Source organism: Alligator mississippiensis, chromosome 14 (genome assembly GCF_030867095.1).
Source record: "Alligator mississippiensis isolate rAllMis1 chromosome 14, rAllMis1, whole genome shotgun sequence".
NCBI lineage: Eukaryota > Metazoa > Chordata > Crocodylia > Alligatoridae > Alligator > Alligator mississippiensis.
Genome location: NC_081837.1, coordinates 2,689,514 through 2,703,914, shown reverse-complemented (window position 1 = coordinate 2,703,914; position 14,401 = coordinate 2,689,514). Strand labels below are relative to the sequence as shown.

The following is a 14,401-nucleotide window of genomic DNA, read 5'->3' as shown; positions in this document are numbered from 1 at the left end:
GCATGCTCAGCCGTGAGCTCCTGCACGGTCATTCCCAACTGTTACAGGGATAAAAGCAGAGGAGAGAAAGGAGCTCCTTCCTGCAGCACACGGAGGAGGGGAGCTGCAACCAGGGCAGCTTGGGCAGGGCACAAGGGCTGTGAGCCACTGTCCAGCTTTCTAGGGACTAGGGACGGGGCCTGGCATGGGGTTAAACTGACCCCAGAGCCCATCACCAGGGAGGAGATCCAGAAGCAGAGAGAAGGGGACCTGTCTGACCGCCCAGGGCAGTGGAGTAGGCAGAGTCCCCAGAGGCAGCACTTCCCTCCTGTCCCGGGCTCACGGACCAGGCCCAGGATAGAAGCAGGGGGCTGTAAGCCAAGCAAGAGGCGGGAGGGGGGCTGGGGTACAGACAGTCTCGCTGTGTTCCCAAGATCGCACCCCCATGCAGCTCCCCTCTGGAAGGATTCACTTCCTTATTACAAAGCCCTCAAAAGGCGCTGGCCAGGCCTAGGGCAGCTCCACGCACTCTGAACTGGAAGGAGTCCAGCAAATACCTGTCAGTTTCTTTGGGGATGCTTCTCACTTGGCTCAGGAAGCGGGTTAGCCTCAAAAACAAGGGGCATTTATCCTCCGGGGCTAGGCACAGAAGTCCCCCATAAACCGATACGAGTGAGCAGAAACCAGTTCAAATCTGTAACACAATAGGAGTTCAGTGCACATAAACCTCTTCCAAAAGGGCCCAAACTGGTTTAAGATAAACCTGCATAGGTGTAGTATTAGACTTCACTCATTTAGAAGTTCAATAGACTGATTTAACCTGTTGCAGATCCCCTCCAGATTCAAATTAATTCACAGTCCCCCAGGATCCCAGGCTGCTTTGCACCTCCCCAGCAGCCCCCACCCCAACCCCCTTGCAGGTTGGGTGGGCTAGCCTTGGCTACCTCCAGCCCAGAGGTATGCCCTAGCACCTGGCTTCTGGCCTGGGCCACTGCAGGCATGTGGCTACATTTCCAGGATCCAAAGTGAATGTCTGTTCATTTGCTTATTAGCTCAATCCACCCAGCTTAGACTGGCTCATAAAGATCAAATTGATTTAGCCTTGGGCTTTTTGACTGTCTGTACTTAACCTGTCTGTGCAAGTCCATTGTGGCTGCAGTCAAAGGAGTCACAAAACCAGAGAGGAACAGCAAAAAACCCCCCCAATTTATCAAGGAAATGCAGTTTCAAACCACATTGCTTGAACATGCCAGATAGTGTGGGAACGTGGAGGTAAAAGCAGGCAAGAAATAGCTTCCCAAAGCCCTGCCAGAGTACAAGGGGCTTCAGTGAATAAATGCAGCTCAGTTTGTTTCACAGAGTCACGTGTCTTGGAGGCGGTGGCTGAGCTCATGTTTGCAAGAACAGAAGCCCATCATGCAGAGCTACAATCTGTGGGCTGCATTGTAGACATTGCTGGAGCAATGGAAAATGTGAAGCAGCCCAAGAAAGAAAAAGAACAAGAGGGATTGGCTGGGACAAGCCTGGAGAGCAGTTTGCTTTCAGCTGGGAGGTTAGTCAGCTGCCCACAAAAGGCTTAGGGTAAGGTGTCTGTACAGAGGCAGCACCCACGGTGCTGGCCGAACTACCTGGGGGCCGAACTGGCTTAGAGACTTCCACTAAAGGCTATGTCACGCAGAAATACATCCCCCGGCTAGCGAGAGCAACCGCCAGGCACAGGCCAAGTGTGTTTTTCAATAAAAGGCTTCAGCCAAAACCCAAGGACTTCAACAAAATCTTAAATCCCAGACTTCATCCCATTGCTATAGTTAAGGAAGTGCTGCCCATTAGGAGACAGGTTGCCAGGAGATTTCAGAGGAGGGGGGAGGAAAGGGGAAGAAGGGTAACGAGGAAGTAAGGTGTACATGAGCCTGGCAGTCCACCATTCAAAACACCGCGGGGCCCTGGGAACAGCCATGTTCTGCTTCCCTGGCTCTGGTTCCTGCTCCTCTACCAGCTCTGCGAGACAAGCTATTTCTCTGCATTGCAGTGCGACCTCACAGGACCACAAAAGAAGACAGTGCTTGCAAACTGGGTCCCATTAGGATGCACCTGTACTTCTGGAGCCCAGCCCAGACATGCGGCGAGCCGAGCTGTCTCACAAAACGGAGCGATTACAACAGCAGCCTACGTGAGGCGAGGAGAAGCCAAGTGTGGGACACAAAACCCAGGGACAGCTCCCTCTCCTCCTCAAAGTGCAAGAGGAAGAACTGGATCACGTTTTTCAAAAGGACCGATTGAATGCCTAATCCAGACCTGAAACTGGAAGTGGCAAAGACCTGTTCACTGAAGAAAAAAAATATTCTGGGAATCTCAGCAGTGGGGGTGGAGGGGGGAAGACCCACTTGTTTTGATGAAATTCCCAAGTGGAGACTGACTAGGGACTGAGCTTCTCAATCATGAAAGTGGCAAAAAACAGAAGAGAGGGGTTTTCAATCGTGCAGGGGACACTGCACACAACGGAGAAGATGCAAGATACAGTAAGTACCCAACACTGTCCCCTCAGGCTAACAGGTGCAGCCGGGAAGTTTCACTGAAGGGGTTACGTGGTTCTTTCCCCTTGCTGTTCAATGCAGAGAGCACTGGGGCTGGAAGACATCTCGGGGATCTCTGTCGAAGGAGTTTACAGAGTTGCATGTGGCCTTTCTGGTTGTCTCCTCCTGAAAACAGCTCACAAGAATAGCCCTTTCTTCTCGCTCCTGTTTGTACAGCTGTAGGCTTGCTGGCAGGAGCAGAGAGGAGATTCGGAGACAGGAGGCAGTGAGTTCTCGAGGAAAAGCTGTCCATCTCCCAGAGTTTTGCATCAGAGCCTTTGTTTTGTTTCCAGATTAATGTCCAGATAGTTCGGCGGCGCTCCCTTCTCCTCCTGCTTGAGTTGGCTTTTATTGGGATGTGCCAGCTCTGAAGAGATGTTTTTCTTTTCTGGGAGAGGCCCCAAAAATCCTGACAATATGGCTAGGAGAAAACAGCCCTTTCCCCTGCCACACAGCTCAGCTGGGGAAGCAGCTCACTGGAAAGACTGACCTTTAGCAGCACTGGCAAAGGGAAAGGTCATTTGCATCCAGCTCCATCAATCCACTGTCCATCGCACCAGTTTTGGCAAGTCCAGCAGCGAACCTTGCTGCTAAAAGCAATTAGGCAGCACCTCACTCAACAGCGCACAGTGGTTATCTAGAAAACTGGTTTGAAAACAAATGCTAAGCAGTCAGAGTGAGAGGGGGAGAAAGCAAGCAAGCAGCCTTGGCTTAAGGAGAATGAACTTACCTGCTGCGAGTGGCAGCGTCCAGTTTAACCCGCTGCAGCCCTCAGACGTCGGTGCAAGCTCATCAGGCGGTTTCCCGCTCCTGGAATCGCCTCTCAGTCTGGGAAGCAAGCCCTGTCTCCTTGCCTCGTTCACTCCTCCTTTTAACCAAGGATTCAGAGGTTTTCAAGAGGTGACAACTGGCCCCCAGGTAGAAGAGACGCACCAAGGCTGTACCATAGAAACACTTCTAGTGTCAGTTTATTTTACCTTAATATACATTTATACAGGCCATAATAAAAAGGCTATTACACAACAGTTCAGTGAGTTATTACCTAGTTTCAAGAATGCATGCAGTTACAAAGGAGAGGTAGAAACACTGTATTAAAGACCTAAAAATACAAACATTATATAAACGAACACTTTCAAATGAACCGCTGGAATTTCATACAGATAAATAAGGTAAAAAGTACATTACTTTGTCAAAGTAAAGGAAACACATGGTTATCAGTATACTAAAACAATACCGGTGCAGGAACTCTGTACAACTGTCAAATAGCTCAGATCACGGTATCTAACAGGATTAAAATTATTTTGTCCTGGAGAATGGTTTATTCAAGTATTCAAGCAGTGAGTAACCAAGGAAAACAAAAAACCCCCCAAAAATGAAACAAATTCCCCCCAAACAATTCCCCCAAATAAAATACAGGAACCATTTCCAGAGAAGCTGATTCGCCTAAATACTTCAAGAATTGCTGCCCTGATGATTTGAAGGGATGCTTGAAATGATAAATGCCTACGAGGCTATGTGAAGCTTCCCACCTCTCCCTGAAAACGCACACAAAGCGACCCTGATGTCTGCACGCTGCATGTCCCAATTCCACGTCGCCAAATCAGCATGCCGATTCCCAGTTTCTCTCCATTCTCACACGGCTCCTCACAGAACCTCTCAGCTTACAGTATTTTGTTGTAATACTGTCCAGGAAACAGGATACAGAGAGCTGCTATACACTCAGAGACTGCAGGCATTAATGCATGTACTGCATGCACAACGGAAGATGCAACCAAACCGCTATAGAAACAACCAGCAACTCAAACATTTCTATTACTGAGAAAGTCTGTAGCAGTAAGTTACTCAAGTATTAGACAAATAGGTATAAAATGGAAAGGCTCACATGAATAATACAAGTCTTTACAAGTTTTTCTGAAAGTCTCCTAGAAGCTACATCTGAAATTCTGAAAAGGATCTTATATACAATGAAATGAAACTGTGTCAGCAAAGCCCATTGTGCCTTTTTTAAATTAATAGAGCTTCGAAAATGACTATACAGTTGCTTTAGTAAATTAGTGCAATACGAAGTGTTTTGGAAGAAGAGCATCAAATTGTAGCCATTGCAGCTGACGAAACCATTTAGGGAGTTTGAACAGCTGGAGCAAAGTCTCTTCCACTGTCTGTCTTCTCCCCTGTAAAAGGTGCTTCCTTCCCACCCCGTCCGTTGCGGACCGGTGAGCTGTCTCTAGAACGGGAGCTCATATCCAAGCCAGCTTATCCCCAAAAAGCTTCAAACTGCACACGTATGCATATGGAGTTTTACACCTTCATTCAATAGTTTGTTACTGGCAATTAAAAACAAAGTCTTCACAAACCTTCAAATGGAATCTTCCCTAAGGAAACACGACTGCGCCGGCTTGGGGAAGGGGGCTCCAGTCTTTATAGTCCTTGGTAAGGAAAATGAAGTCGACCAAGCCAGAATTTCACGTACAACGTTCTAATTCTTTTAAATTCTGCTGCTATGAGGAAAAACGGAAGGAGTGACTGTATCAATAAGGCAGATTTTCTACAAATGTTGTACTTTTGGAATTTTTCCTCTTTGAATTCACTGCTGCTTCTTTGGTAGTCACCATGGAAATTTAAAGTCATCTTCCACAGGGGTGGGGAAGTGGCAACAATTAAGCTGTAGCAAAAGTAGTACAATATCACTGAAGTGGTCCCTTATGTTCATGCCACCTGGTCCTTGGGATACTGCTACTGTTCATAAACAGCCACTGTGCTGTAGCAAAGGGCAGAGAGTCTTCGTTCGATGCTAGATTTATCTGGGGACAAGACAAATGTTAAACATGCAAACAGAGTCCAAGGGCATCAAATCCAATTTCACAAAAGGGGGAAAACACTGCAGCAACACTGGCACGGCTCAAGTAGCATCAGCCCGAGCCTTCTGAAGCCATTCGAGACTGGCTGCTACAAGCAGGCCCTTGGGAGAGGCTGTGCATAAAAACAACCACACACACTTGTGTGTCCTTGCAGAGCTAAGTGCCTACCCTGTAAGTTTGATACATGGGGCAATGACAAATGGAGATCAAAAGAAAGGCTATCTACAAATCAGATGGTTTTATGCAGACGCGTTTCAACACAAGCTTGACAGCTCTGCTTTCGTCTAGTCTCGTTTAGGAAGCCAGCACTTCTCTGTTGGGTTTCTTTTCCGTTCTGTTTTCCTTAGTCACAGACCGGTTTTGGCCCTTCCATTTCTGAAGCATTATTTGCTCCTCTCAAAGTTCTTTGGCATTCAACTTATCTTTGGGATTAGCAACAGCTTTCTCCGCCAGGACAACAGTGCTGAACAGCTTTGTGACTTAAGATGTGCAAAGCATCTGCCCTGGGAAAAGGCATTTTATAGGATCAGCAAACACAACAAGGGGGTGAAATCCTAGATATGCTCAAATCAACAGCAGGAGTTCCCACAGATATCAACTGGGCTGGACTTCAACCCTCGCCTCTTAGGCCAGCTCATGCTGCTCTCTGCAGCCTGAGGATACTTTTTATAGTAATGAAACACTTTCTGCATTTCACCATCAGTAATGCTGTCCAGAACTCGCACGTGCTGTCAATATTAACGCAATATACTCCCAACACATCACCCAGGACGACTTACATTTGTGTACATTTTCTATATCCGCAGGATCCTGCAGTATCTTCGTCAGTCCTTCGAGCAGCAAGGCTGCTTTGTGGTATCGATATGTGATATCTTCCGTCTGCTGAAACATCTCATCTAGTGCCGCTGACTGAACCTGGAATCGGTCGACAGATTCAGAGTTATACAGACTGTTCTACCCAAGTGCTGAAATAAAAGGATGTCTCCGAAAAGGCTAGCTGCTAAGTAAGAGCATCATTAAGGGAATGGTTTCACAAGCTTAATTAAGCTGTTCTGGTTTTGCCATTTTAATAGAACAAAGAAATTAACAGGAAAATAGGCTTTCTATGCCAGATTAAGTGAAAGGCCTCCAGCATACACACACTGTAAAATGCTTTAGGGCCCACAATAGTTAAAGTACATCCCATACAAAAATACATTTTAAATTATAGGCTCACAAATAGACATATGCCTTTGCTTTTATTTGCAAGGGAGACATGCCATTTCATGTCTGACTACTCATTCATGTGGGTCAAGTGCTCTGAGTGGTTGATACAACTGAATATACACCAACATATGCAATTCCACTCAAGTAGAACTGCCTCTTTCCAGAAACGCAAGTCCCCTGTAGATTTCCCACTCTTGCTCCCTGCCTTAGCTAACCCCATTTATGTACTCAGAACCTCTCACAAATACAAGCGCTTTTCCTCACATTTGTTCGTTAACATTACATTAACGTGCTGACATCCCTCCAACAGAGGAGACTTCCAACTGAAGCCAGATGACTGAGGAAGCCATTTGTGATCTGTTTCTCTGCTTCAGCAAGCTTTATTGGGTGAAGCTTCAGCGCACAGCCTTGTTACGGATTGTGTAGCTGAGCAGCACATTTCTTGCCGTCTAAACAAAACCTGCTGACGCGTAGGAAAGTCTGAGAGCAACTGTATCTACCAGGAACTTTCAATGGTCTGTGGGGTACGGAGAACAAATCAGCCCATCAGCCCCCGCGCTAACAGACATCAGGGTTGACAGGTTAAGTAGCAGCTCTACAGAAAAGGACCTGGGGGTTACAGTGGACAATAAGCTGAATACGAGCCAACAGCGTGCCCTTGTTGCGAAGAAGGCAAGCATCATCCTGGGCTGCACTGGTAGGACTGTTACCAGCAGATCGAGGGAAGTGATTCTTCCCCTCTACTCAGCACTGGTGAGGCCACATCTGGAGTCCTGTGTCCAGTTGTGGGTCTCCCCATTGCAGAAAGGATGTGGACAAGTTGGAGAGAGTCCAGTGGAGGGCAACAAAAATGGCTGCAGGGGCTGGGGAACATGACTTCTGAGGAGAGGCTGAGGGAACTGGACTTATTTAGTCTGAAGAAGAGAAGACCAAGGGGGATTGAATAACAACAGCTTCCAACTACCTGAAGGGTCAATACAAAGAGGATGGAGCTGGACTGTTCTCAGTGGGGGCAGATGACAGAAGGAGCAATGGGCTCAAGTTGCCACAAGGGAAGTTGAGGTTAGGTATCAGGAAAAAAAAACAACCTCTCACTAGGAGGATAGTAAAACATTGGAACAAGTTGCCCAGAGAGGTTGTGGACTCTCCATCCTTGGAGGTGCTTAAGACCCGGGTAGACAAAGCCTTGGCTGGGATGATGTAGTTGGGGATGGTCCTGCTTTGGGCAGGGAGTTGGACTAGACGTGACTTCCCAAGGTCCCCTCCAATCCTAGTTTTCTTTGATTCTGTAATTTAGTACAGTTTGGTTAGATGAAAGGGTCACCCGACATGGCAGTTATGTATAATACCACAAGTTACTTATGCTGATTCTCCATGCCCTAGACATCAGCCAAAGGAATGATTTACCATTTCCACAGCACAGTTGTAGATGAGCTTCTCTGCAGTGACACTGTTGATTTCATCGATGAACCTCTGCTTGTCGGAAAAGAAACGATTCAGCTTTTCTGTTAGCTTCTTGCACATACCGATGCAGAACTTGTATCGCTCGTTCAGATTTCTGACAACTAGAAAAAGTCACAATGAAGGAGTTAAATTCAGCTTTTGCCAGAGTTTACAGTCTGTACATACCCAGGTGGCTTTATTTTGCCATTCTCTGTGCCGTTTTTGCTTCAGGAAGGATGTATTCAACACATCTTCACTTCATATGTATACTCACCCATTCTTTAACTAGCTACTAAAAGCACCTTTCTGCATGTGCATTTAAAGCTACTGTGCCAGCAGTTCTCTCTTTACAGAAGCACAGCTAGCCTGGCCACAGCCACTTCTGGAAAGAGTTATCTTTTTGCCCCAGGGATTATGTCAAGGTTTCCTAAGTGACCACTACAGCTTCAAGCACAGCACAAATACCATATTTCTAGTGTGCAAGAGGCGTTTGTTCCCTGACAAAGGAGGTCTAAAATAAGAAGTGCCTGTCACAGCTGCATAACAAAAAGAATCGCTGTTGTAAAAGTAGACCCCAATTCAATCAAATTATGTTAACAACTCCCTTCCTTCTCTGCCCCCCAAATGTTTGGAGGTGTGCTTCTTAGACACCAGAAAATATGGCAATCATTCACAAACAATGCCATTTCAACATAATGACTGCTTCTACCTTGTTTGACAGCAGTGGATGGGTTCAGTTTCCCTGACTTGACTTGTGCTTTGGCAAGATGAAGAGAAGATGCCAGCAACTGTGCTGCTTTCATGTACAACACAAGCTGCTCTACTTGTCTGGGGGGAAAATAGAGAAAGAAAAAGGTAATTTAACATTTTATGTTGTTTATTGCATTTGTTTGTTTTAAACTAACACATTCACCCCACGGCTAGACACTCAGCTCTCACCGGCTCCCTTCAACACACTGTGCTGGCAACAGACAACAAGAGACAACAGTAGAACCAAGAAACAGATGTACAAAATGCCACAAAAAACTTCTGTCACTGTTTGAAAGAGCCATCTCCCTGGGCAGAAAGAAAGGCTTCCAGACGTGTTTGAAGGTTCAGAATAAAGGAAGCTCCTTTAGTGCAGGAGAATTACGTGAGGGCCACCATAAGCGGCTTCCTGCATTTGGGAGGTACTATTACACATGCCCCCAGGGGTGACTACTCTGAAGTCTGATCACAAATGCAGCTCTTTCCATAGAAAAGGACCAGGGAAGGAGACTGCCCTCCCACCTCTCATCCCCAGCCTTTTCCCCACCTCTAAAGGGGTGAGGACCTCTTAGACCTCCGCCTAAAACCCAGTGCTGCTGCTGGTAGCTAGCCACAAATGTTTCCTGTCAAGTGATGCAAGGTGCTCACCTCTCCCTATAACTGAAGCTGCGAAGAACGGAGCTCAGATACCCATGCAGAGCGAAGCACATCAGCCCATACAGGCTGCCCTCCACCACAGCTGACATTTCAGAGAGTTTCCCCTCTTTTGGGACGACTCGAGTTAGTTGTCCGAGAGCCCAGTTGCGTCTTTCCTCTATTCTATTTTATTGACCGTGTTTTCCCGTTAAAGAAGTATGCTTTTATGAAACGTTTGCTGGAGCAAAGCAATCACTTCTGAACAGCGTTAAGAACGGCGAATGCTAGATACGGACCCTTTAATTTATTACTAGAGCGCACACATGAATTGCATAGGTGGTAACGCTCTAGAGACCTTTTAGCCAGATACCTACCCCCACTCTTTGCTTAGCTGGCTTATCTGATCAACGACAACGCTCTCCTGAATCTGATACAGCGACACGGCAGAGGTGCACAGCTCTGGGTTTCCTCCTCGTATTGCTGTCAGGTCCAAAACGCATTCTGTGAATGTCAGCATCATGTTTAGGTGACGCAGCGTATCTGTATGTTCTCTCTGCCGAACAAAGATGACAGCAATTTAACCCATAAGGTACGACACAAACCTGTGTCAACGAAAGCCGTTAGGATACCGACTGGTCTACGAATGGCTCACGGTATGCAGGAATACACACAGCATCACTGCCAAACAGCAGACTGAACAACATTTAAGAGGGTTAATGTTACTTATCTTGTCTTTTAAAAATTTAACAGATTTCGAAGATGCGCATTAAAACCCTTCCACAGAGGTCCAAAGGAACTGAGAAGAGAACCGTATTTGTTGAAATCTCTTAAGTAATGAAAGAAATCCCAAGCAGTGTATATTATTTATTATGTTTCCTGCAATCAGAAGTATGCTAGCACTTGCATGAGAAGCCAAAAGGAGCATTCATCTTTGTCTTAACATACTTGCTCTTCCCAAAAAAAGGAGTTCATATGAAGCTTCAACACTAAGCATTTGCATTGTTCCCATTTAAGTTTAGACTTAGAAACACTGGGCTCATTGTGATAAAACTGACTGTTGGCAGAGCTTTCAGGTTAAACTAAACATTTCTATTTGGGCCAACAACTTGTCCCTTCCCGGCGACTGGCAGAGCCAAGATACAACACTCATTGTGCCTGCCCTAAAATTGGCTCCCGCTTTGCTGGCTAAGTTTTACCAGTACTATTGGGGGACGAACAAAAGGCCTAATCAAAGCCCAAAATGCACCTTGTATACAGTTTTGTGAGTGTCCAAGGCCATCTCCCAAAGGGTGTATACACTCAGTATCCTTGCCTTGAGAAATCTGTTTTGATGATGGTACTGTGGTCATGAACAGCTTCAGATTCTGTGTTAAGGGTCATTTCACAGTACTATTAAAAAAGGACTTTTTTCTTGCCAGCCACAAGCAGGACTTTACGCCATCTGCTGTGAAGAAACACTAGACTACTGCAAGCGAGACACTGTCACAAACAGCACACATGTATAAAGGCTTGGCACCAAAAGGGTGATCCATCAGTTGAAAGTTTTGTTGAACCACAAGAGCCACGCTTATTATTGTCACTTATCAGATACAGGAAAAGCAAGGAACAACTGTCCAGCAGACAAGAACAAAATTGGTAAGGAACACTGAACAGTGAAGAGAACACCTTTAAAAGCTCTACCTGGTAAGATTTGGAACCCCTCTCATACTATTTCCAAGTCTCCTAGCATCAGACATATTACAACAGTACATTATTTTTGTTCTGTACCTCCATTAAAGTTTCCTCAGGTAGTTCGGGTGCTTCAAAAGTGATAAAGCCCTCTAAGCTGGGAGGTGAAGTACCGTACGGCATGTACTTCAGATTTGGAGCTGGGTCTGCTCCAGGGGGAGAAGAACCCATATAAATACCAGGAGGGGAGCCCATATATACACGGCCACTTGTAGAGCAGAGAGACCCTCCAGAACTGTTGGATCCAACTGCAAGGAAAAAACAAAACCCCAAACACACAGTCAGTCCCGCAGGCTGGTCCATCTGCAGCTCTGGGCTGAGGCTGACAGTAAATGACAAAGAAATAATATGAATTCACTATGGGGGCTGTTTCTTAATGTACTTTATATAAAATCTGCAGAGCACCTTGCACCAGCCTCTGTTGGACAGTGAGATTTCTAAAACACGCTTTGTGAAAGTCTGACCAGAATTTTGACTGTAGATACTTACTTGGTCGAGTCTTCAAGTCCTGCTTGCACGGTTTGCACACCTACATTTCTTGAATGCACAAGGGCTTCCAACTTGATGCCTTCTGTATTTCACATCCCCGTGCCATTGTGCTGGAATGCAGCCAGTGGGTACACTGGGTGCTTCATGTCCTGCATGCTGCACAGGACAAACAGGCTGGGGAATTTAAATTTTCTTTGCCGGTGTCACAGATGGTGTTGAACCCCTCACAGTATGACGACACGGTGCAGGCTGTCTCAAGCACCAGGGAGTGCACTGCAAAGCACTGAACTAGCAAATCCCATCCCCCTCTCTAAAAAAGGCAGAAAAGTATCCAAGTTCTCCTCCCACCATACTTATTGCTTAAATAGCTGCTGTTAAAATAGCCCCAAGGCCCTACTGTTAAGCTTTGCACAAACACACTCAAACAGTCCCAAAGGGCAGAGAAACAAGAGAATTCAGATTTCCAAAAATAAACTGTTTTTAGAGGCGTCTTACCTGAAGTCGTTCGAGTTCTGAGGACCATGTGGGTGCAGGTAGGAGGGGTAGCGCTATTCGGAGGTGACCCTACAGTAAACATTACAGCCCTGGAACTTGCTCCAGTTCCTATGCAAGGAGGTGCCATTGCAATTCCACAGGCTCCTGCTGGAGCTGGAAAACAAGATTACATAGTATGTTAGTCTTTAAAAAAAAAAAATCATGTCCCCCATTGCTGATACAGCTGCACACCACACCTGGAAAACACACACATGCACACTGTGGATCAGAATGGGGATTAGAAAAAGAACAAGGTAAATCTGAGAACAAATGATGCAAACAGACTGAAAGCAGAGCTGGCAGGACTGTAATGGACCTCTGGCTTTTCCTGTCCCCTTCCACATAACATGAACTGCTCTTAGCTCTAAGTTCTTTAAGGCAAAGAAAATTGGAGACTATTTTTGAAAGCTCTGGAAACTGTGCTTAAACGTACGGAAAGAGGTACTATTAAAAACCCTAATGTAAGCAGAAACCTGGAGGCCAGAAGTTAGACCTGCCTGCATATATCCGCTGCTTAAGGAAAAAAGATGCAGGAACTCTAGCCATAATCCCCTGTAGACTGCTTTCTGGAAAGGCATAAATTGCTAGCTTTAAAAGATAATATGAAGCAGAACAATGGGGACTGCCTCCGTGTGAAAATAAGCTGGAATTAGGAAATGGAGCCGCAATAAGGGAAGTGCAAAATCCCAAGCCAGCACATACAGTTCTGATATTTGTCATTAGCGCAGCGGTGTGACAGATATTTACATATGCTGGCAACAGCGTGATGCTTTACAGAGCTGCTGAACATGCGGATGAAGTCATCTTCCAGACATGTGGGCTGACATTAGATATGGTGACACAACAATCATACCCATAACTCTTCCCAGTGTGACGACTTGGCTGCATTACTCTGTTCTTTACCTGTGTCCATTGGTCGCTCAGTATTGAGGCTGTCTGTGCTGCCCTGATATAACTGGCCCCCAAGGGTAGCCTTCACTTGCTGATCCGACAGCTTCCCAGTACTGACAGATCTAGACAGAAGAGCAAATGGCTTCAGAACAAGAGTCTCAATGCACACCTTGCTCCAGAGGATGGCTGACAAGTAGGTGCTACTATACAGAATTCTTAAATAGATAAAAACACCCCATCCGGGGGGGGGGGGGGGGGGGGGGGTGTACAGCAAATCAACACAGGACCCCCTCTATTACAACGCGAGGACTCAAAGAGGTTTCTACAAAAGTTATTCATTTCAAATTTATCTGTATAAAGTTTATCATGCTTTTGAATTAAAAACTAGGAGGCTCATGCTGGAAAAGAGCACTCCAAGTTCAGAAGATCAAAATAAACCAAAGGGAACTTTGTCAGCTGTATGAGTGACTCTGGGAAGGTAGCACTATATTTAAATACGCCGCACAGAACGTTTCTCTAGCATGTACCCCAATGTCTCCATAGCAAGTGACACTGCAAATGTGCTACAGGTCAGTCACATACACCTGTGCATCTCCTGCCGTTTATAAACCGTGGTGTGTTCTACCTGCCAAATGCTGCCTTGCTGTGATGCTCTGCAACCGGTTTTTCACCGCCTTGCGTAAAGTGGAAGTGCATAAAACCCCTTGGGTCTGTTACATCTTTAGGCTGCAATGGAGCATCTGCTGACCCCTGACGAGTAGCCAGAGCCAGCAAGTTCGAGGATGCTTGAGTTTTGGGTATCTTGAAAGGAGCGGTTGCCTGGAAGACGCATTGAATCTGGTTAGCATGCAAGTCCACATTCCTAAGAGGAACAGTTGTAAGCACTATGGTGTCACTTCCTATCTTCAGACAGAATAATGTTTAACAAACCTTAGTGGGAGAGCCAATAATTGTTGGTAACGGAGTTTTAAACAGCCAGTCTGAGCTCCTAGGCGATGATCCCATATGTTTTGTAGGTGACGTTCCCAGGCTAACAGGCCTGCTTGGCTGCGGAGAATGGCTGTACCCATACCCTGCATATGACGGGCACACAGGGTCCGAATGCTGCTTTCGGAGCTTCTGTTTGTTCTGGTAGATATCAGTAAGAGTCGGAGCACTCTGCAACCTGGCTCCCATCATGAAGGACTGAGGTGACTGAGACTGTGGTACTGGAGAACCTGGGGAGAAACACCGAGTAGAAAAGCGAGATTCTGCTAGCCCTGCTTCTGATCTTCTCAGCAAGAGAGAAAGCCACATTTAAAGAGACTCTGAAGTTCA

The 14,401-nt window shown here is 46.2% G+C and overlaps 1 protein-coding gene across 1 annotated transcript in view; it reads right to left on the bottom strand.

Annotated features, from left to right (window-relative positions):
* Positions 1–3,493: 3,493 nt before the first annotated feature.
* ULK2 (unc-51 like autophagy activating kinase 2) overlaps positions 3,494–14,401 on the bottom strand; it is a 51,220-nt gene continuing 40,312 nt past the window's right edge. Inside the window, exons 19-28 of the mRNA XM_014603916.3 lie at positions 14,015–14,301; positions 13,710–13,903; positions 13,097–13,206; positions 12,155–12,307; positions 11,210–11,418; positions 9,817–9,995; positions 8,769–8,887; positions 8,024–8,181; positions 6,190–6,325; positions 3,494–5,353 (exon numbers count right to left, since the gene is read on the bottom strand). Of these exons, the coding sequence (XP_014459402.1) occupies positions 5,286–5,353; positions 6,190–6,325; positions 8,024–8,181; positions 8,769–8,887; positions 9,817–9,995; positions 11,210–11,418; positions 12,155–12,307; positions 13,097–13,206; positions 13,710–13,903; positions 14,015–14,301 (1,613 nt within the window). The 3' untranslated portion in view covers positions 3,494–5,285. The remainder of the gene's footprint in view (positions 5,354–6,189; positions 6,326–8,023; positions 8,182–8,768; positions 8,888–9,816; positions 9,996–11,209; positions 11,419–12,154; positions 12,308–13,096; positions 13,207–13,709; positions 13,904–14,014; positions 14,302–14,401) is intronic.